The 23451-nt window shown below is 40.7% G+C and overlaps 1 protein-coding gene across 5 annotated transcripts in view; it reads right to left on the bottom strand.

The window, feature by feature from the left end:
• LOC144086017 (MAM and LDL-receptor class A domain-containing protein 1) overlaps nucleotides 1-23451 on the bottom strand; it is a 51496-nt gene that overhangs the window by 6641 nt on the left and 21404 nt on the right. For 4 of the 5 annotated variants that reach the window (XM_077615755.1, XM_077615754.1, XM_077615756.1 and 1 more), the window contains 39 exons: nucleotides 21285-21410; nucleotides 21070-21192; nucleotides 20845-20944; nucleotides 20613-20778; nucleotides 20282-20489; nucleotides 20072-20197; nucleotides 19868-19992; nucleotides 18525-18762; nucleotides 18195-18454; nucleotides 17987-18077; nucleotides 17009-17149; nucleotides 15978-16109; nucleotides 15722-15855; nucleotides 14885-15053; nucleotides 14613-14735; nucleotides 14009-14163; nucleotides 13835-13930; nucleotides 13666-13756; nucleotides 12109-12228; nucleotides 11884-11986; nucleotides 11648-11795; nucleotides 11333-11552; nucleotides 10294-10405; nucleotides 9418-9556; nucleotides 8465-8543; nucleotides 8232-8387; nucleotides 6645-6770; nucleotides 6369-6584; nucleotides 6176-6295; nucleotides 5494-5655; nucleotides 5323-5414; nucleotides 4669-4836; nucleotides 4151-4300; nucleotides 3115-3223; nucleotides 2084-2206; nucleotides 1917-2016; nucleotides 1609-1768; nucleotides 637-751; nucleotides 403-546 (listed from right to left, as the gene is read on the bottom strand). In XM_077615755.1, the coding sequence (XP_077471881.1) occupies nucleotides 403-546; nucleotides 637-751; nucleotides 1609-1768; nucleotides 1917-2016; nucleotides 2084-2206; nucleotides 3115-3223; nucleotides 4151-4300; nucleotides 4669-4836; nucleotides 5323-5414; nucleotides 5494-5655; nucleotides 6176-6295; nucleotides 6369-6584; nucleotides 6645-6770; nucleotides 8232-8387; nucleotides 8465-8543; nucleotides 9418-9556; nucleotides 10294-10405; nucleotides 11333-11552; nucleotides 11648-11795; nucleotides 11884-11986; nucleotides 12109-12228; nucleotides 13666-13756; nucleotides 13835-13930; nucleotides 14009-14163; nucleotides 14613-14735; nucleotides 14885-15053; nucleotides 15722-15855; nucleotides 15978-16109; nucleotides 17009-17149; nucleotides 17987-18077; nucleotides 18195-18454; nucleotides 18525-18762; nucleotides 19868-19992; nucleotides 20072-20197; nucleotides 20282-20489; nucleotides 20613-20778; nucleotides 20845-20944; nucleotides 21070-21192; nucleotides 21285-21363 (5419 nt within the window). In that variant the 5' untranslated portion in view covers nucleotides 21364-21410. The remainder of the gene's footprint in view (nucleotides 1-402; nucleotides 547-636; nucleotides 752-1608; nucleotides 1769-1916; nucleotides 2017-2083; nucleotides 2207-3114; nucleotides 3224-4150; nucleotides 4301-4668; nucleotides 4837-5322; nucleotides 5415-5493; nucleotides 5656-6175; nucleotides 6296-6368; nucleotides 6585-6644; nucleotides 6771-8231; nucleotides 8388-8464; nucleotides 8544-9417; nucleotides 9557-10293; nucleotides 10406-11332; nucleotides 11553-11647; nucleotides 11796-11883; nucleotides 11987-12108; nucleotides 12229-13665; nucleotides 13757-13834; nucleotides 13931-14008; nucleotides 14164-14612; nucleotides 14736-14884; nucleotides 15054-15721; nucleotides 15856-15977; nucleotides 16110-17008; nucleotides 17150-17986; nucleotides 18078-18194; nucleotides 18455-18524; nucleotides 18763-19867; nucleotides 19993-20071; nucleotides 20198-20281; nucleotides 20490-20612; nucleotides 20779-20844; nucleotides 20945-21069; nucleotides 21193-21284; nucleotides 21411-23451) is intronic. The other variant, XM_077615758.1, reaches the window with a different exon arrangement.

Here is a 23451-nt window from a genome sequence, read left to right as displayed (position 1 = left end):
TACCACTACTACCACTACTACCACTACTACTACCACTACTACTACCACTACTACTACCACTACTACTACCACTACTACTACCACTACCACCACTACCACCACTACTACCACTACCACCACTACCACCACTACTACCACTACTACCACTACTACTACCACTACTACTACCACTACTACTACCACTACTACCACTACCACTACTACTACCACTACTACCACTACCACTACTACTACCACTACAACTACTACCACTACCACTACTACCACTACTACTACCACTACTACCACTACTACCACTACCACTACTACCACTATTACTACTACTACTACCACTACTATTACTTTTGGGTTGTCCTCTGAGTGCACAAAACCTTTCTGAGATTTTTCTAGCGTCTCCCTTACCTTTTCCTGGAGTGCGGTCCCCCGCAGGCCCGGTATTGGGTGTCCCCGTCGGACCGGACCCAACGAGCCAGTCCAGCTGGTCATCGGCGCCCTGTGTCCAAATGCAGAGGCCGTCTTCAAAATCACAGCCGAAAGTGGAGAGCGCTGTGGAGTGGGTGGCAAACAGGGAACAGAGTAAAGGACCCCGCCGGCTTCTTTCAAGATGGCGCTCGAAAGCTCCGGCATTATCCTCACCTGGAGGACGGAAAGACTGCTGGCAGTTGAGAAAGGAGATGTCGTCTACGGCGACAACACAAGCGTCCGTGGGGGCGTCTTCTCGAGTGTCTTCATACCGAGTGCTGAACGTGACCTGAATCAATCAGAAAAAGTAGTAGTCAAGAAATAATAGTACAGTGGTACCTCGAGATACAAGCTTAATGCGTTCCGGGACTGAGCTCGTATGTCGATTTCCTCGTAACTCAAACGAACGTTTCCCATAGAAAAGAACTGAAAACAAATTAATTCGTTCCAACCCTCTGAAAAAAAAAAAACCAAAACTGGATATTGGATTGGACAAACATTTTGATTTGTTCTAATTCGCCATCTATTAACAATGTAACAAATAACTAGTGGTTTAATAGTACTAAAATGTGTTTAATAGTACTAAAATTAGACGGATTTCGCGGAGAGCGACTTTTTGCACGGCAACGCGCTCGTAACATAACATAAACAAATTTAAATGAACTTGGATTACAATGCAGACACACTCGAAAATAAAATAAATCTAACTTTACACTAAACTTAATTCTAATTTAGTTTTACGATGCAGGCACACTCAAAAATAAGTTAAATCTAACGTTACACTAAACTTAATTCTAATTTTGTTTTCAATTTTTGATATCTTTCTTCTCCCGGGTTGGCTCTATTTGCCCCGCCTCCACCCTGACTTTCAGATGCAACCTATCAAGGGTTGTTTGCTTTTGTATTCCCTTCAAAATATTCCCAAAATGATGCACACAAATGTCCTCTCAATAGGATAACCCACAACCACTTGCCAACGAGAAGTAGTAGTATATACTCCTCTCGTATTAGCGATCGCTCCGCCATTCTGCACTGACTAACGGGAAAAAAAACACTGAAAAAAATGCAACGCTCTGCCCAGTGCTCGCAGCCATTACACAAGGGAGTTGCAGGGAGACAGAAAAGGAACGTTTCAGATTTAGGCACCTCGTAAGGCTTCAGGTGAGGCCCCAGGGGCAGCAATTCGGCCGTCCAGTAGGCGACGGTGTTGCGGCTGCGTGACCACAGGATTGCTTCACTTCCGCCGGGGTGCCGTGTCAGCACTCTGAGCGAGCCAGCGCACACGGCGCTGATGTGGAAGTGAAACCTGCGCCGGGGAACCGAGGAAGGAAGGAAGGATTTGAGAGTGTTGAATTTGTGAAGGCGGCGAGAGGGAGTTGAGTTGAGCAACCAAGCCAAAGAGGACCAGTTGAGCTGCGTGTCACACAAACAACATGGAGGACGGTCCCACGTACAGAATTTGGCAGTAGGGCGACGAGGGCGGGAGACGTGGGCTCTGAAGTCGCGTCTCGCCCGACGCCGGCGCCTGACTGGAGTTGACGCTCATGTAGAAGCCTGGAAAAATAAAACATCAGCTTCTGAGGTCACCACACATCTCTTAACTCCCCCCCGCGGGCCTCACCTTTGCCCGTGGTGTGATCAGTAGGCGGCCAAGCACTTGCGCCGGCCTTCCGTCTGCGCCACCTACTCTGCGCTTGGCTGGGATCCGTCCAGCCGCATTGATTCCTCTCAAATGAGCATGGACCTGCGAGATGCGAGTGCCGAGAGTGAGCGAGCAAGCCGGCGACCAGATTGGAATTGGCGCGAAAATCACATTCAAATATTTTGTCATCAACACGCTTATTTATTATTTTATATATTTATTTATTTACATATATTATCTATTTATTTATTTATTTATCTATTTATTTATATTATCTATTTATGTATATATTTATTTATTTATATATTTATTTATATATTTACTTATTAATTAATTTATATATTTATTTATTTATTAACTTATTTATTACCCATCTGTTTATGTCTAAAATGTCTTTTGCTGTGTCTGTATTCTCACCCTCTTGCTACTGTGGCAATGAAATTTCTCGAATATGGGATGCATAAAGTTATGTAATCTAATCTAATGTAAAATAACAACAACAAACAGTAAAAATTGACTGGACTTCTGCCGCCGTCAATGGCAGCTAATTAGTAATTACATAAACATAAATAAATAAATTGAAGACCCAAAAATGATTGGGGACATCCCTAAAGAATACTCTAGTCTATATTACTACTCTTGTATCTGTTTCAGTTAATATAACAGAAGTTTTATAAAGTTAAAAAAACAATCCATAATTCCCAGCTATTTTTGCGATTCAAACCCAACAGAGCATGCATTTTACTTGCTAGAGACCAAAGGGAGTACCCAAAGAATCTTTTAAGACATGCAAAATCTGAAGAAACACATTTTTTGTGTCTAAACCAAAGAAATTGGGAGCATTGGCCTAATTGTTTCCTCACTTTGAGGAGGAGTGTTCGTATTTGTAGAAATGCAGAATACAAAGTAACTTCCCAAATGAAAATAAACTTCTCTTTTTTTTCTTGCGACATTGTATTTTACTATTTAAAAAAACAAAAAAATTAAAAAAGGATGCCAATGGACCGTACCGCAGTCGTCCTCATCCTCCTCTTGGGGACAGTCAGGTTGATAATTGCACGTTAAGTTGGAAAGAATGCATTTACTTCCTTCTGAACGCCAACAAAAGAACTCGGTCTCCTGCAAGTGAACACAAAAGCAAATAGATTGAAGCACATTGCGTGTTTCCCAACCTTTTTTTGAGCTGCGGCACCCTTTTTGCGTTGAAAAAAAATCTCAAGGGAAAATCTTTTCATTTAAAACTATGTCGCCTATGTTAACAATAGTCATTTACATCAAAATTTTATCAGCAGGAATCACATAAATCTCCAAAACTATTCCGAAATCAAAATTTTCACACTGACCTAATGTCACCAAAAGTTGATGTCTGCGGACCCTCAACAATTTCCGGTTCGAGTGACGCAAAAATAAGTAATGTCATATTTTTAATCGCATAAATGTATGGCTTTTCGCCAAATATGACTTAAATCTCCTAATATTACGCCAAAAAAATATGCTCAAACAGACTTTACGTCTCCAAAAGTTGATGTTTTAGAAACCAAACAACTTTCGATTCGACTAACGCAAAAATAAGTAATGTAATATTTTTAATCTCATAATTTTTTCACCAAATATGACTTCAATCTCCTAATATTCCACCAAAAAATATACTCAAAACAGACTTTACGTCTCCAAAAGTTGATGTTTTAGAAACCAAACAACTTCCGGTTCGACTAACGCAAAAATAAGTAATGTAATATTTTTAATCTCATAATTTTTTCACCAAATATGACTTCAATCTCCTAATGTTCCACCAAAAAAAATATGCTCAAACAGACTTTACATCCCCAAAAGTTGATGCCTTAGAAACCAAACAACTTCCGGTTCATGCTAGAGAAAAATAAGCAACAAAATGACTGTTTCACAATTTGACTCTTGTAATAGTTAGTATGATCTATAATTCCACGTTCATGCTATTTTGGCTAACCGTGTAACAGTTCAATCGTTATATCCATATTATTTTTTCACCCCTGCTTTATTTTGTCATAACTATCAGAGGTATCCTACCTTACAGGGGTTGGGGGGAGGGGTGGTCGGGGGTGCCGAGTCAGGCAGAGGACTGTTGTCGGGGTCAAAGGTGCACTCCTTGGAGAAGGACACGTCATCTAACGCGACGTGTCCACTGTCGCCAGCACCTTTCTCGAATCTGAAGACAATCTTAGGAAAGAGGATTGTGTTGATTTATTTATGATATGCATTTATTCCTTCACATAAGTAGGTTTTATCACAAGTTAGACCAAGGGTGTCAGACTCGGGTTGGTTCGCGGGCCGCTTTAACGTCAATTTGATTTCACGTGGGCCGGACCATTTTAGATAGAATATTTAGATTTTTTTTTTTTATAAATGGATTAAAAGAAATGGATTAAAAGCCCTGAATATTCAGTTTTTTTATAGATCTAAAACAATGTTTATTTTAGATTTTTTTAAATATATTTTTAGATTTTACAAAATCATTTTTGAACATAATAATGCCATGTTGTATTGTGTTGATTCAATTAGCATTAGCAAGCTAGTGATCTACTTGCCTTGCACTTGACAGAAGAGGAGAAGGTGACATCTGCCCTTTGCCAGTTGTAGCTTTGCGACTGTGTCCTGCGCCACAGCGTCCGGTCGTCAGTCCCGGAGTGGTGCGTCCTGGACTCCGCTGTGAGTTTTCCTGCGGGGTCTAGTAGGCTGTAGTAGAAAAATCGGACCTAAATGGGCGCGCAGGTGGTTATAAACAGGGGGGAAAGGCAACAGAAAAGGGTTAAAAACACTTTTGTTCCATAGGATATAATGTGAATCCATTTGATATCATAAAATTTGGGCCCAATTTCCGATCACGCCATTTGATCGAGATTACTATTATGGCTGTAACATACCTGTCAACCTCTGCCGATAACTGCCCTTATAAATGATTATGATTCCCCTTACAAACCCCCCAAAAACCTTACAAACACCGTACGACTCGTACGGTGTTTGTAAGGTTTTTTGGGGGGTTTGTAAGGGGAATCATAATTATTTATAAGGGCAGTTATCGGCAGAGGTTGACAGGTATGCTGTAATATTTTTTCAAATGCACATTGAGCAAAATTGAGGACATTGACTGCAGCATACTTTTTTTTTTTTTTTTTTACCAGGCAAGCATCTTTACTAGATTTACTAATACACAAAAGTGTATGAATTCCAAGTGAACCTACCGTGCAATTAGAGCTAGGAAGTAATGTTTTGGAGAGAATCTCCAATATCTGCCCCGTCTCCGTGCGGTGAGTCGCTGGAGTTATATAGTAACCTGAGAAAACAGTTCCATACGTTACAGTGGACAGATTGCATTGGCAGGCTAATTCCATAGCTTTTTTTTTTTTTTTTACCCGCAGAATTTTGGAGCGTGTGATCCATGGGGGGTCCATCCTCCGGCCAGGCGTCTTGACCTCTTCGTCGGCTCCATCTGGCTCCCGATTGGTCCAAGTGGCTTCCAGCCCAAGAACACAAACCCCTTTCAAAACTGCAGCGCTCTATCACGCCATGGTGTTCTAGTACAGAAGAAATTTTCAAATGTTTAAAGGCTTTAAGCGTTTAAAAAAAAAAAAAAGAATGAACAAACTGTTCATTCTGGGACTTTTTCCACGGCAACGCACTCGTAACATAACATAAACAAATTTAAATGGACTTGGATTACGATGCAGACACACTCAAAAATAAGTTTGATCTAACCTTACACTAAACTTAATTCTAATTTTGTGTTAAATGTTGATACCTTTCTTCTCCCAAATTGGCTCTATTGGCCCCGCCTCCACCCTGACTTTCAGATGCAACCTATCGAGGGTTGTTTGCTTTTGTATTCCCTTCAAAATATTCCCAAAATGATGCACGCAAATGTCCTCACAATAGGATAACGCACGACCACTTGCCAACGAGAAGTAGTAGTATATACTCATCTCGTATTAGCGATTGCTCCGCCATTCGCACTGACTAACGGGAACAAAATACACTGAAAAAATGCAACACTCCGCCTAGTGCTCGATTTAACATCAAATAATTACGATATCTCACCACAGTTCCTCTCATCGGTCCAATCTCCACAATCATCAGTGAAGTCACACACTCGGTCCTTCTCCACGCAAACGCCGTTCTCGCAGGCGAACATATTTTCGGGGCACGCGCTCGGCGGCTCTGGATGATAGAAAAAGTCCAACTCAAACTTGGCAACGGCGAGCGTCACGCCTCTCATTTGATCTGGCGCTACCTGGCAGGTCACAGCCGGCGAAGTCGATGTCATCGACGGCGATGTGGCCCGGTTTGTCGAAACCGCGTGCGGCTTCGAAGAGGACGTTAAAGTCCCGACGCCTTCTACCGACCGCCACCTCCCCGTGAAGCCACGAATTGGCAACGGCGCCCGAGTGCCACCACAGGACGGTGGTGCGCGAGCTCTCAGCCAGGACCACCTTCAAGTCCGGCGTTCCTGAAACAGTTGACGCGGGTCGGAGCCATTTTTTAGCGTGGCGTGAGAGAGAAAACGCACCTTCTCCGTAGATGTTATAGTAGAAGTGGAGAGTGCAGTTAGCGGCGACCTGTCTCGCGATTGGGCTCCGCAAAGCTGCGGGGCTCAGGCGGTCGCCCTTGTGCGGAGTCACCGCCACGTACCAGCCTGGAGAATCAAAGCTATTAAGTCGACAAAATAATGTAGAGGTATAAAGATATTGCAAAAAAACTGCGTGTATATGTATAAATATATATGTATATATATGTATATATATATATATATATATATATATATGTATATATATATATATATATGTATATGTATATATATATATATATATATATATATATATATATATATATATGTATATATATATATATGTATATATATATACATACACATACATACACATATATACATAAATACATAGAGCAAAAAATGTCAAGAAAACTACAAATAAGACAGCTCATTTGTATATATATATACACATACATACATACACATATATTTATACATGTATATATATATATATACACATGTATAAATATATATATATACACACACATATATATACATATACATACATATACATACATATATACACATATTTATACATGCATACATATATATGTATGTATATATATATACATACATATATACATATATATACATACATATACATATATATACACATATTTATATATGCATACATATATATGATATTTATACATGCATACATATATATATAATATATATATATATACATACACATACATATATATGCATACATACATGTACATATATATATACACATACATATCCATGCATACATACATGTACATATATATACACATACATATATATAGTATATATATAGTGTATATATAGTATATATATATATACACACATACATATGAAAATGTTCAACATATATATGATATTTATACATGCATACATATATATATATATATAATATATATATATATACATACACATACATATATATGCATACATACATGTACATATATATATATATACACATACATATATATGCATACATACATGTACATATATATATATATATATACACACATACATATACATGCATACATACATGTACATATATATACACATATACACATACATATATAGTATATATATAGTATATATATAGTGTATATATAGTATATATAGTGTATATAGTGTATATATAGTATATATATATATATATATATATATATATATATATATATATATATATATATATATATATATATATATATATATATACACACATACACACACATACTTATGAAAATGTTCAGCAACAGCAAAAAATGTCAAGAAAACTACAACTAAGACAGCTCAATTGATCCCATTGGATATTTTAATCTTGAACGGAAAACAAATAACTCAAATTCTAGACATTTTCCTGCATTGATTTCAACGTTTTCTCCTCTTTTGACCCTTAAGTTATAGGATGTGCACTCTTCTGCAATAGGAGAAGTACAACAACGTAGGCAGAAATCAAGCTTCTTGTGTCTTTTAAAGAGACATTTCACAAACAACGATGTGGTTATATTGTCCGTAAAGACAATAAAAGACAGTTTAGGTGTGTGGACTCACCAATCGTGGTGCCCAATGTGTGGTCCACAGATGGTCCAGCATTCTCAAATCCATGCCTTCCTCTTTTCCACTGACCCCGCCCGATGCGGTCATCCTCCCATCCACACATGTCGTTTTCAAACGTACAACCCGCAAACGTTGAAGTGGTTCCATTCTCTGCAAAACCGTATTAAACATTTCTTTAAAACACAGTCCATTGTAGTCAACGAACGCGATTTGAGTGAACGGACCACCTTGGCAAAGACCCGGTTTGAGGCTGACGTCATCGATGGCGATGAAGTTCCCGCTGTCCGTCTCCGCTTCGATCAGCAACTACGGGTACGATGTGGGAAAAAAATGATCCACAACTGGATTGGCGCCAACGAAATGTATACAGACGCTCCCCTACTTACGAACATACGACTTACGAACAACGGTACATACGAACATGTCTGCAAATTGCGTTTATGTCGAAAAATGTTCGTAAGTTCGATTTTGTATTTTTTTCCCTGTAGTACCAGCATCTACCTTCTTCTGCCCACTTCGTTGCAATGCGGAAGTGCGTGAACGTGTCTCCAGTGCGCAAAGAACCTTTTTCATTTGTATCATTAAATATCTCGTGCATCTATTATTGAATATGGTTGGTAAAAAGCGAAAGGCTTCTATTGAGGGAGATGCAAGGAAGAGGCAAGCCATTTCATTTGAAATGAGTGGCAATAATAACGAAGCTTGATGCGCGTTGCACGGGCATACAACTTGAATCGTTCGACCATCAGTACCATTTATAAACATAAAGATCGAGCAGCAGGACCCAAATATTGAACGTTGCACAAAGTTTGCAAATCAATTGAATGATGCCATACAGTGCTACCGCATCATTTATGATGAAAAAAAGAAGAAAACTGCAATCGTCATTAGATAGCTTCTTTCGGTCAGTTTCTAGTAAATCTCTCTCTCTAATGTATGTATACAGTACTGTATGTATTCTCTCCATTTTATTAAATGTTTTTTCAGTACAAACCAATGCGTGTTACTTATACAAGCCTTAAACATACCAATGCACTTATATAAACCTTCAATATACTTATATAGGCCTTAAACATATATTATAATACAAAATATAGCACTGAATCAACTTACAAACAAATTCAGCTTATGAACAATCGCTCGGAACCTAACTCGTTCGTAAGTAGGGGAGCGTCTGTACCTGGAAAGGTTTCTTCTGCTGTAAACTTTGAGAAAATCTCTTCCAGCTTTGTCCACTGCTGGTGTTGGTCTCAAACATCATCACCTCGTCCTCCAAATGGCCCGAGCGAACAATCACTCGCAGCGTCCCCTGCTGGCTACTGTCATAAAAATTAGAGAGAGGAAAAAAATCCATGCAGTTCGGCCAAATTTGAAAAAATTCACATCAATAAAACCGTTTTATTGATGTGAATTTTTTATTAAAACGTAAGGCGCCGAGTGCATCAGTCTCACAGTTCTGTGGTCGAGGGTTTGATCCCAGGTGGGTCCTCACTGTGTGGCGTTTGCATGTTTTTCCCGGGCTTGTGTGGGTTTTATCCGGGTACTCCGGTTTCCTCCCACGCCTTAAAAAGATGCACGCTAGGCTGGTTGAACATTCTAAATTGCCGCTAGTGACGAGTGATTGGTTATTTGTCTTCTTGTGCCTGTGATTGGCCAGAGTGTCCCTTGCCTGGGACTCGTAGTTAGCTGGGTTTAGGCTCCAGCACCCCCCCACGACCCTCGTGAGGATAAACGGTTCAGAAAATCAATGAATGAATGAAATAAAAAGCTCCCATAAAGTAGTCATTTTATAAAATAGGACTTGATCAGTTGACTCAAAACTAATAACGTCAGTTTTTTCCCCCAAATTTAATTAAGTTTGGACTGTCTGTGTGTTCATGTATTTTTTTTTCTTCTGTTGACTGAACTCTGACCCAGAGTATACGTGTTGTCTTGCAAAAAACAGAGTGGGTGATTGCGTACACATTTGAGGAAGTCCACCAGGAAAAGAGGATAAAGTGCATCCTCGGTAATGTCGACATATAATAAAGAGTGAAAATATTGATTTACTGCTGACCTGCTATGATACCACAGGTTGAGGCAGGTCGCAGCGTCTTTGTGTTGAATCCATTCCGATGCTAGCCGAGCCACACTGGTTGCGCGTGTTGCTAAACTTAGCAAGAAGCGACCTGAAAGTGAGCAAACGGCAATTGTTGCCATGTCATGGCTTTTGACCGGATGATCAACGCGCTCCCACACAATGACTTTGTTTGGGAAAGGGAGTAAGTGATCACAAGATGTGTAAAAAAAAAATGGAAATACTGCAACACTTGGTGTGACTGCAGTTAATCATCAGTTGATCATTCTGAGATTTTGTTTTTCAATATCAATACAGTGGTAGCTGGTCATGCGAGCAATTTGAGATACGGGTAAAATTTTGTGCAAATATTTATCTTGAGATACGAGACAAATTTTGATATACGAGCATACTCAGGCTGCCCATAAGAACATCATGGCCACTGTCTTTCCCATCGCAAGTCCCTTGTCTAATGTCTCGACGAGCACTGGGCGGAGCGTTTCATTTTTTCCAGTTTTTCTTTTCCCCGTTAGTCAGTGCAAATGGCGGAGAGATCGCTAATACGAGAGGAGTTTATACTACTTCTCGTTGGCAAGTGGTCATGCGTTATCCTATTGTGAGGACATTTGTGTGCATCATTTTGGGAATATTTTGAAGGGAAGCCAAAAGCAAACAACCCTCGACAGGTTGCATCTGAAAGTCAGGGTGGAGGCGGAGCCAATAGAGCCAACCCGGGAGAAGAAAGGTATCAAAATGTCAAACAAAATTAGAATGAATTAAGGAACAAATTAATTCGTTTTTAGTTCATTCCTATGGGAAACGTTCATTTGAGTTACGAGTAAATCGACATACGAGCCTAGTCCCGGAACGAATTAAGCTCGTATCTCGAGGTACCACTGTACTGAATATTAGGCACGGATCTGTTGATTTTCCCCATTATTTCTCATTGGACACCGAGTTTTTCTAGTTTCCAGCAAAAAAAAAAAAAACCCATCATTTTAGGAACGGGAAGACTTCAGTAAACAATGTAAGGCCCTGCCTTCGGGGGATTCGGTAGTGTGGTCCGCAGGTGGACCCTGAAACCCTCCGCTGGCCAGAACCCAGTCATGCCCTTCATCGGTGGGGACGTTGAGCCAGTTGCAAGGCCCCGATTCAAAGTCACAGTTGGCAGCGGCGGAGCAGGCCCCCGTAGTCACAGAAAAATCATCCAACTGGACGGTGGAATTGTCACCCGGGAGGTGGGATGCCCTAAAAACCACCTGGGGATGGGGAAAATGCCAAGTGTTAATGAACCTTGGCGCCATTGAGCTGGCAAAACGTAGCACCATCGTTCTCAACCAAGACCAAGTCTTACGTTGAACTTTGTCGGCCAGAACACGGTGACCTCTGCCACCTCCCAGTCCGAGGACGGCGCCCCCGAACGCTCCCAAAGAGCGTCGCCCTGGTCCGCGCCCAGTACGTGGACGGATAGCACGTTAGAAGCCAGAGCGGGGAGCCGGTACCTGGGTTAAAACACATGGCGTGTACATATCGTATGTCTCATGAAATTCCTTCTTATCAGACAAAAGCGTGTGTAAAAAAATGTCCCACCAGAATCGTGCACACATCTCCACGGGCGAGTGTAAATCGGGCGATAAGAGCTGAGCCACTTCAACTTGTTGCGAATTTGTCTGCAGTACAGTCATATAGTAACCTAAAGAAAAAAAGAAGGCCATGACCTGAATTGTTGATTGGAGGTTGTCAATTCTGACCTGAAGTGACTTTGGTCATTTCATTTTTTTATTGTAGCATTCCCATTTTTTTTTTTTGACTTACCATTGTCAGTTCCGTAAGTGTGATCCACGTTGTCTTTTGTGCCTCTTTGGCGTCTCCACTGTCCCGCGTGACCGACGTCGCTCTCAAAGCCACACACGTTGGAATCAAACCCGCAGACACCTGAAGGTAAACTAGATCAGATCCTCACGAGTACCGACGTTGGTGCCCAGAAATATTTACTTTTTTTTTTTTGGTCTACTGCATTACTACTATTACAATATGAACCATGATGTTGATACTCAGAGGAACAAGTACTACTTTGTGTGGTACAGCCTATAAAATGTTTGCCATCCACTAACGTAGAACAAAGATTAATGTTAGACCACACTTGCAAACAACTGAAAATACTGTATACCAGGGGTAGGGAACCTATGGCTCCAGGGCCATATGTGGCTCTTTTGATGGGTGCATTGGCTCTCTGTTAATCTGTGAGGTAAAATATGCCAATTATGGCGTTGACACCTCCTCTAGCGCCGCTTAAATTACTATTATTTTTTCCATTATATTCTTCTTCATGCATACTCTTATTGATCCGCACTGATTAGCATCAGCGTATTAATGTTGTCAAAGAATTCAGGGACTTTTTGTACTTTAAAAGCAGTGAAATGACTAAAAAAACTGACATATTTTTATGATTTTTTTCTTTTTAATTCTGAGTATGGCTTTCAAGGAATAACATTTGAAAATATGCATTGTTTATGGGTCTTTCTGTCAAAAAGGTTCCCGACATTTTTTCAGTGTTTTTTTTTTTCCCGTTAGTCAGTGCGAATGGCGGAGCAATCGCTAATACGAGAGGAGTTTATACTACTTCTCGTTGGCAAGTGGTCGTGCGTTATCCTATTGTGAGGACATTTGTGTGCATCATTTTGGGAATATTTTGAAGGGAATACAAAAGCAAACAACCCTCGATAGGTTGCATCTGAAAGTCAGGGTGGAGGCGGGGCCAATAGAGCCAACCCGGGTGAAGAAAGGTATCAACATTTAAAACAAAATTAGAATTAAGTTTAGTATAAGGTTAGATTAAACTTATTTTTGAGTGTGTCTGCATCGTAACCCAAGTTCAGTTTAGATTTGTTTACATTATGTTACTAGCGCGTTGCCGTCTAATTTTAGTACTATTAAACACATTTTAGTACTATTAAACCACTCGTTATTTGTTACTTTGTTAATAGATGGCGAATTAGAACAAATCAAAATGTTTTTTCCAATACAATATCCTGTTTTTGGTGTTTTTTCAGAGGGTTGGAACAAATGAATTTGTTTTTAGTTCATTTCAATGGGAAACGTTCGTTTGAGTTACAAGAAAATCGACATACGAGCTCAGTCTTGGAACGCATTAAGCTCGTATCTCGAGGTACCACTGTATCTGGATAATTAACTAGAACATAAAAGGGACAAACTGCAAGCTGTTAAAACTCCCTGACGCAAATATGTATCCTCAATAAGGGAATTCAGAATGTACTGAATGTTCGAAATGGAAAATGACTGACGCAAATACATGCACTTTAAACCCCTAATGGTTCTATCATTTGAGGAGAAAAGGAAGTTTCCACATACTCTGCTTTTTGCAGGCGCCATCGCTCACAGTGACATCATCAAGTGCAAGAAATCCCTCACTTCTTGTGCTTCTGTGGCCGGTGAAAATCACCTATGGAGAGGAAAAAAGTCATGCTTTTAGTCATTCATATTTATCAATGTATTGTGCCCACTTCAGGTCAAACTCTACCCGGTTGATTTCTTCCATGTCGATGGTGACTTGGGCGTTGATCCAGTCTGGAATCTGAGTCCCTCTGCGAGTCCAGACTATCACTTGGGAAGTTTTCTGTGTTTGAAATACATGAATAAATAAATACTTGAACAGATATTGCAAGTGTTTGAAAGTGGCAAGAGGGGAACTTACTGTTTCAACCAGAAGTTGAAGGTTAGAAACCGAAGACCCTGACATGTAATACCAAAACTCGATACAAATTGGCGATGTCAAATGGCTGACGTCTGCAGAGATGCTCGCCCTCTCATGCTCACTCAATCCAGAGCCAGTAATAAGTAAACAAAACCCTTGGGAATAAAAAAATAATTATAATAATAATAAAAAAACAAGGAAAATAGTCAGATTATTTCTCCTGGCATTTCTTACTGTAAAAAATGCCGTCTATATGAGGAGAAATAATCTGACTTTGTTTGTAAATTACAAACACTGACCCCAAAAAAGCACATTTGAAATGATCACATAATACAGAACGTTCTTTACAGAGTAAAACAATACCAAAGCAAACAAAAGAAAACATAAATATTACAAATCTCAGTCTTCCTCAAACACTCCAATGAAACGAGCCTGCTTTTAAATGATTCATGGCAAAGTATAGTCTCCTGTTTGCAAATTTTCTCAAGCGCATACTATTTTTTTATTATTATTATTATTTTTATCTCATCTCATTACTATAACTCTTTTCCGGATAGTCCCCATTTTCCAAACCTGTTTCTTTGACAATTTTTTCAGGCCGTACCTTGGTCATTTCCTACAGTGTGATCGTACAGAGGTCCATCCCACGGTTTTTCCGCTTCTAGCGCTCTACTGAGGGTCCAGTCCAAATCATCATCATCATCCTCTTGTAGCCAATTACACAGACCTATACAAGAACCATGTTTAGATTTAAAGGAATACTAGTAAGATTGGGGATGTCTATCATTGGAAACAATTTCGTTTCAATGAACCACAATAGCAGGACATCCATTGCTGAGAGCATTTTTTGTTTTGTGACCAAACCCATCCCGTCACCTTGTTCAAAAGTACACTGCACGTCAGAGCTCGGGGTAGTGGCGGTGGTGGTGGCAGGAGGCGAGGTGGTAGGGATCGTATCTTGACAAGACTTGTTCCTTAAGATGTGGATATCATCAAGGGAGAAGCTTGAATCCATTTCACTTCCACTTGTGGCTTGGAAAATAATCTGTTTTAAAAGGTTAAGACTTGAGCAACAATGTTCCTCCTCAAATGGTACTCGGATGAGTCAAAAGCTGTTTTCGGCTGGATTTGACCGAATTTGAGAGCATTTTGAGCCGTTTGGCGAATGGACGTATATAGACGTTTTTTTTGCCCCCATCGCGACATTTTACCGAGGAATTCACTTCCCTGGGCTCGGTTCTAATGTCCAAAGAGCTCCAGTATTTGTATTTAATCATTAAACGCTGTTTTCGGTTGGATTTGACCCGATTGCTGTCATTTTTCGGCTCGGTTCTGCTACATCTGCCTGCCCAAGAGTGCTTATTCCCGGGCTGCCATGCCTGCCCAAGAGTGCTTATTCCCGGGCTGCCATTGACGGTAGACTAATAAATTGAGAGTGATGAGCGGCAAAGGGAAATGAATCATTGATTTTTACTATAATTTGGACAACGCCGGCGGCGGGCCAGATTAAAAATCCTAACGGGCCGTATATGGCCCGCGGGCTGAGGTTGAAAAATTTGTACACACACGATCCGGGGGCGGGGCGAGCGCGCGAATCCCGTTTCGGCAAAACCTCCGTTCGGCCAAACGTTCATTCGGCGAAACGTCTTTAGGCGAATCATCCGGTCACGTCCTCAAAGTCATTTCAGGGTACGGTAATTGCTGAAACTCTACCTGGTGAGGCCCCGATGCCATGAAATGGACCTTGTCTTGGATCCAAGTGGAATTCATGAATCCAGTGGTATTCCAGACCTGACGAAGGCCGGAGGTCTCGTTCACAATGACGCTCAACGTGACGGGAGACGTTCCTGAAATGGAATCAAATCCTTAAAGTCACATGGCTCTGGAAGACGTCTTCAGGAAAGTTGTTGATTTTTTGTCAACACCAGCGTATGTTACGGAACGTAATCCAAAGACAAGTTAGACTTACTGTTAGAAACCCAGCCAATAGCCTGATGCCAGAACGTAAGACAGGCTTGGTCTACAGCCTCCATCCTCTCACTCTCGAGTCGAGCTACTTCCTTTCTGTCGGATGGAAACGGCCTGTAGAAGACAAAGTGGCCTCAAGCCACAAGTAGAACAATTATAGTCTTTTTTTCCAAGATGGCGCCGTGACGCGGAAGCCAGTGGCAGTAGCTCTGTCCATTCTTATGTTTTTCATGTTTTACAGGCCTTTTATCTTTTTTAAAATGACATTTTAATATTTCTTAATACATTCCTCTTTACTTTACTTTGTACTTTAAACTTTTTACTTTAATGTTTTTACAACTTTCTTTGTTGGGTAATGAAGTATACTCGTGCACACAACACCGATAGCCAATGGCACCCTTTCCTCAGAATAAAACTTCATTACCCACAATCAATACGTGGGTAGGCTGAGCTGTTGCATTTCCTGCTTTTCCTTCCTTAGCCTGTTAGCTCCCGCAATCGCTCATTCAAGACTACTTCTCGTTGGCAAGTGGTCGTGCGTTATCCTATTGTGAGGGCATTTGTGTGCATCATTTTCGGAATATTTTGAAGGGAATACAACAGCAAACAGCCCATCGATAGCGAACGTGAGGGTGGAGGCGTGGCAAACAGCTAACCCGACCAGAACGAAGGTTAAAAAAAATTAAAACAAAATTAGAATTCGGTTTTGTGTTAGGTTACATTAAACGTATGTTTGAGTGTGTCTGTATATATTAATCCAAGTTAATTTAAATTTGTTTGTTCGGTTACGAGTGCATTGCCATGGATAAAGTCCCCCCCCTCAATTTACAGTTTAAATTTTTGAACGGTGTCTGGGTGTTTTTAACGTATTCGTGATTGTGTCATACTTATTTCGCAATTTGAATGACCTTCTTTGGAATTGTGCTCTATAAATAAATTTGCCTTGCTTTGCCTAATAAATACAATCGTTTTTTTTTTTTTTTTTTACATGATTTTAGATTCACCAATATTAACAAAAACTCTCTCTCTTACCGAGAGGGGACATTGTTGAGTGATCCATTGAAGGTTTGAGACTGCCCGAGGTGCTTCCGGGAAGCCAATCCCAGTCGATCCCTGACTCTGCTGGAGGATTGTTCACCCAACCGCAAAAGTCCATCTCAAAGTCACAAAAACCTAAAAAACAACAACAACAACAACAACAACAACAACATGAATGTTAGTATTTTGTTCGTGGCAGGACCTCCCCTTTTTTTGGCTCACCCGCATTGCGCAATTTTTATATTTGGTAAAACCTATCAGCAATAAATATAAACAACATACAATGTAGAACCCAAACATACAGTTTTACCACGTGCGTGAATGGGAGGTCGTAAATTTGCGCGCAATTAAAGCTTATGAAAATCGGTTGCTGCAGTTCAGAGTTCAACAAAAATATGAAAAAAGTCACTCAAGGTATAGAGAGCCCTTGTTTATAAAAAAATAAATAAACTACGAATTGCCCGACTTTGTGAAAAAAAAACCCACATTAGCCATTAGCCCAACCCTGCATGGAAATCGGTTGCTGCTGTTCAGAGTTCAACAAAAATGGCGAAGGGTCAGCTATGAAAAAAGTCACTCAAAGTAGAGCCCTTGTTTATAAAAAAAAAATGAAATAAAATAAAAAAAAAACACTACGAATTGCCCGACTTTGTGAAAAAAAACCCACATTAGCCATTAGCCCAACCCTGCATGGAAATCGATTGCTGCTGTTCAGAGTTCAACAAAAATGGCGAAGGGTCAGCTATGAAAAAAGTCACTCAAAGTAGAGCCCTTGTTTATTAAAAAAAAATGAAATAAAATTTAAAAAAAACACTACGAATTGCCCGACTTTGTGAAAAAAAACCCACATTAGCCATTAGCCCAACCCTGCATGGACAGTACTTCCGATCAAGGATCAAATATAAACTCGATCAAAACCCCAAGTGTCAATCTCAAGCCCACTGAAATTTTTAATTGCGTGTCATGGCTCACCTTCAGGAGGACACTTCCCATTATGAATGGTTAAGTCATCAATAGCAATATCTCTCCTCGGCCCATCGCCCGTCACAGCTTCAAATATCACCTGATGAGGCGACAAACGCGCCTTTGGTCACGTTTGAGAGGATTGGAGCCAGACTGACAGGACTCTCATGCGATAGGACTCCATGTGGAGAGCAAAACATCTCAAAGGATCTCCTACCTGGTAAGGAGTACCGGGGCTGAGGAGCGACACTCGTCCGTGCCTCCAACGGTTCCCCTGATTTCCACTCCTGTTCCACAGCTCGATGGCGGTTTCGGCGACCCGGAGGTAAACGTTGAGTCGGCCTACGTCAATTCCCTCCATGTAGTACCAAAACATTAAGCACTCCCCGTGCGCCGGGGTGGACTCCATCACCGCGGTCATTATTTGGCCTTTGTAGCCCGTCGGGTGTCTCCATAACTGGGCGCTCAGATAATTGCCTACACGAGTGATGAAGGTGCTGGTTGGTAAACGGTCGGTCGAGTCACGTGTAGCGAGGGGTTTTCTGACCGTGCTCCGTCTCCAGAGTGTGATCGGTGCGTGGCCCCGACGAGTTGCCAGGTTGAGACGCCCCGTTGGTACGGGTCCAGTTGAAGTCCGACGAGGGATTGTGTTGCAGACCGCAGAGCGAGCCTTGGAAGGTGCACTCGCGCTCGGGCGGACATGAACCGTTTTCACTACAGGACACCGTGATGTCATCTATGGAGATGGTGCCTTGTTCGCCACCCACCACGGCTTCAATGATGAACTGGAGAACGGAAAAAAATGAGCAGAAACTAGTACAAGTTGGAGCCTTTTGTAACAGCGATACCAGCAGAAAAATTCCATGAGAATAAGGTTTTTTTTGTAAGAAAAGCATTAAAATGGGTTTAGACTTTTTGCTAATATTCCCCATTCTTTGCAAATAGGGGTCCTGTTTATTCATACTACATGAAAAGTAGCAATAGCATCTCATCAGTACAGTGGTAATTCGACATATGAGTGGCCCGAGATACGCGCAATTTGAGATACGAGTAAAATTTCGGGCAAATATTTGTCTCTACAAGCACTGGGCGGAGCGTTGCATTTTTTCAGTGTTTTTTTCTTCCCGTTAGTCAGTGCAGAATGGCGGAGCGATCGCTAATACGAGAGGAGTATATACTATTTCTCGTTGGCAAGTGGTCGTGCGTTATCCTATTGTGAGGACATTTGTGTGCATCATTTTGGGAATATTTTGAAGGGAAGTCAAAAGCAAACAACCCTCGATAGGTTGCATCTGAAAGTCAGGGTGGAGGCGGGGCCAATAGAGCAAACCCGGGAGAAAAAAGGTATCAAAATTTAAAACAAAATTACAATTAAATTTAGTGTAAGGTTAGATTAAATTTATTTTTGGGTGTGTCTGCATCATAATCCAAGTTCATTTAAATTTGTTTATGTTATGTTACGAGCGCGTTGCCGTGCAAAAAGTACGCCCCCTTCCCCCTCCGCGAAATCCGTCTAATTTTAGAACTATTAAACACATTTCAGTACTATTAAACCACTAGTTATTTGTTACTTTGCTAATACATGGCGAATTAGAACAAATAAAAATGTTTTTCCAATCCAATATCCTGTTTAGGTGTTTTTTTTTTCAGAGGGTTGGAACGAATTAATTAGTTTTTAGTTCATTTCTATGGGAAACATTCGTTTGAGTTACAAGTAAATCGACATACGAGCTCAGTCCCGGAACAAATTAAGCTTGCATCTCAAGGTACCACTGTATGCTATTTCATTCATCTGGAGCACCCCAAGGGTCAATCTTATGGCTCTTTGTATTCTACATTCAATTTGCCCTATTGTTGCGATTGGTGAGGTTAAGTACAAAAATGATGAACCTGGATTGGTTCCTCGCTGGAGAAGGTGAGATCGGCGTATCTCCATTTATTTCCCTGAGTGCCACTCCTAATCCACACGGCGTCCTCTGCCTCGCCAGGGCGCTTTACGATGAACTTCAGTGAACCTGGTGTAAAGTTATTGCAGTCAATTTGCTTACCAAAAGAAATCTCATTTTTCTTTTGAAAAAAAAGGGGGAGACCTACCAACGCTGTTGCCAAAAATATGGTAACGAAAGGTCACGCAAATGACTCTGCCCACGGCAAAGCCTATCAGTCTTGCAGAAGATGAGACGTCAAGATCAGGTTTGCTGGACACCAGCATATAGTAGCCTGCGGGTTATGGAAATAAGCGTGTAGTTTCAAGTGTGTGGACAATTAGATCAAAGCACGCAATGAATAGCTAATCGTACAAACCGTTGCCCTGGTGGTGCTGGAATCCCCCTTTTACCCGTTGCCACAGGATGGTGGCATTGTAGTCATGGTACCAGGAACATGTGTCTTCTTCAAAATTACAGGACAGTTGCTCCGAGCCAGCAGGGATTTCTCCCTCGGCGCAATTCTCAAATTTGACGTCATCCAACATGGCGTTCGTGGAATCAAAACAACTGAAGTAAAACTGAAGCTGTTGAAGTGAGATGATATACTTTGAAGAAAGGCTCTTTTGTTATGAGGTTTACGACAAACCAAAGTAGGTTTTGGCGATGACTCCAAACACAGATTCAATTCTTTTAACAATATTCGGTACCTTAAACCCTCCCGCTTGATTTCCAATGACAGTCCGGGCATTTTGCCATCCGTCCGTCGCCGTCTGCGTCTTCAGCAACTCGTGCTTCGCCGTCCCTCGAACCATGTTCACAACAATGGGCGACGACCATTTGGCAAAATTTCCATCACGAATATGATACCAGAAGCTGAAATTCCATTTTAAATCATGACCTGGCCTCATCGGTCTTAAAATTGCAAGATTCCATTCCTACCTGAGTTGGCACCCCACAGCTGGCGTTTTATCAACGGAATATTCCAAGACTCCTTTTGATGAAAAACCACACTGTTTCCCATCAAAAAACATGACACGCCCTTTTGAAAACAAACAAGTTAGTAATTTTTTTTTTTTTTTTTAAAGAATCTATTTTTTGAGCGACAAATGCGGCGTATAGGCGAGAAAATACGGTAATTGACTGATTGATGGGGACGGATTTTACCCCATGGGTTTTCTGAGGTATGATCTACTCCAGGAATGGACGTGATGTTTGCCCACTCCCTCGTCCATTGGTCCTCGGCGGTGTTGTTCCAACCACACGAGTCGTCCTCAAAATCACAAGTACCTTAAATAGGAGGGAATTGACACACAGTGGAATTGAAATACAGTCCACCCACTTTAAGGATTTCAAAAGGTGACGAAGATAACCAAGCTTACCGCAAAATTCGTCCGAGCCGTCTTCGCAGTCTTTCTTAAAGTCGCATACGTCTTCAGTGGAAAGGAATTCTCCGTTCATGCATTGAAACGAACCGGCGGGGCATGATGACGTGATGATAAAATGGACTACAAAACAGAAAGGATATGAGCTTTACCTTTTTGGGGAAAATCTGTATGGAGCATGTTTAAATTTTTATAAAACACAACTTAATGCCGACGTCTGGAAGACAGCATCGAGCAGTCCTTTTGTATTTGTAGATGTATTTTTAGAGGCAACAAATGCAGTTATTTAATAAGGGACAGCACTCTTTTTGAAGGGAACTACACAGTCACCTCTAGAAGCAGCCCTTGTTGATGTGTCGGATTTTTTTGGTACAAAATATTGCAGTGGAGTAATTGCCCTACACATACTTAAATTGTAACATCATGGCAAATGCAGCTTCATGTAGGAAAAATTAAAATCAAGTATTGTAAGCAAGTGTTGCGACTTTTTCATGATCTATTTCTGCCAATCCAAACTGTTTACCGTATTTTCACGACTATAAGGCGCACATAAGTCTTAAATTTTCTCCAAAATAGACAGGGCGCCTTATAATCCTGTGCGCCTTATATATGGACCAATACTAAAATTGTTATCATGATAAAATCAAATAAATCAGTCGATAGGGTACACCATGTCTCTACAGCTCTCACAACTACGGCAAGCAGCCCCCGACTCTACTATTTTCCCCCTAGAAAAAGTACTGCGCAGTGACAGCTGGGATATGTAGTTCTTTTGTCAATACACCCAATGGATTGTGGCCTGGACATCGACATCAACACAGCTTTATGAAGCGTGGCAGGCAGCGCCGGAATAGTTACGCTAGCTACTAGCTAGCTACTATTTGCGAATGGATTGTGGCCGCCTGGACGAACGTATAAAACTCAGCTTTTTTGATGACTCATTTGGACAATTGTTCAATTCGGACACAGAAAATGAGGACTTTTATGTATTTGTGGGTGATGATGACGTGAGTAAGTTGTAAAATTGCTAAATAAAGTACAACCCAACTCAGTTTTGCTTCCGTTGCCTTTTTAAAAACATGTTTTTAGCGTGTCCGTATGTTTAAGCTGGTGTATGTTTTGCCATGCCTGGCTGCGTCTATAAAAACGGTGCGTCCTTTGTGTGTGTCAAATACAGAAATAGCACTCGTTATTGACACTGCGGCTAAAAATACGATGCGCCGCATAGTCGTGAAAATACGGTAATATAAAATAATATTGTGCAACTGCTCTTAAAGAAAAGGCCGAATTCTCACCTGATGGATATATTTAATTTGCAATTTGAAGGTTTTTAACCTTCAGCAGGTTATTGATATATTTTTTTACCCTTACACAAAATTGCTCCAATGTGCAAATAGAAGTAAGCTAAGACCACAAAAGCAGCGATCGGCAAGGAATATTTATTTTTCCTCTTTATAAATCTGGGAACAGTTTTAAGTAAATGAATAAAAATCCTAAACAAGCGTGACAAACCATGATTTCAAGATTTCTTACCTGCGAGTAGTACAATCAATTGCCTCATTGTATGAAGAAATATGACGCCGAATTTAGTCCAAAGTGACAGGAAGACATTTACGCCACGGTTATTCAATGCTAACGCTCAGGTGAACAGTTTGTGCGTGCTTCGGGTCGAAGCAAACTTTTTATGACGACAAACCCGAGAGCACCGAGTCCATAAATCCGAGCCTAAAGTCCAGCCGTGATGACTTCGGGAACAAATGACGTGACAGTCCTGTTCTTCATCTTTATGGCTCTCAAGTGCTTAACTTTAATCTTGGCAAAGATTGGGATGTAAAGTGACGAGTTGCGGAATGACTTTGGAATTGCTTGCACGTGCGTACGTTTCCGCTAAACATAATTCATTCAGTATACGAGCGAGTGTTTGTGTTAGCTCTTGTTTATCTTTATGAGTTGACTTGAAAGTGTAAATCTGCAGTTTTGTGATGGAATCCTGTAAATACAAAGCACATGTTTATGTTTTCCATTTCTTTTAAATTACCTCATATTTTCTCCACATTCTCAGCTGGTTAAACTCCCTTAAAACCTGCTCAATTCTTTAAATTTTGATCTTTGGCTATCTTGAGAATGATTTTTTTTAAACTAGGTCTACAATGTCTTCTGTGTC

This window comes from Stigmatopora argus, chromosome 12, assembly GCF_051989625.1.
Source record: "Stigmatopora argus isolate UIUO_Sarg chromosome 12, RoL_Sarg_1.0, whole genome shotgun sequence".
In the NCBI taxonomy this organism is placed as follows: Eukaryota; Metazoa; Chordata; class Actinopteri; order Syngnathiformes; family Syngnathidae; genus Stigmatopora; species Stigmatopora argus.
The sequence above is the reverse complement of the archived record's forward strand: the minus strand, read 5'-3'. Positions and strand labels throughout refer to the sequence as shown.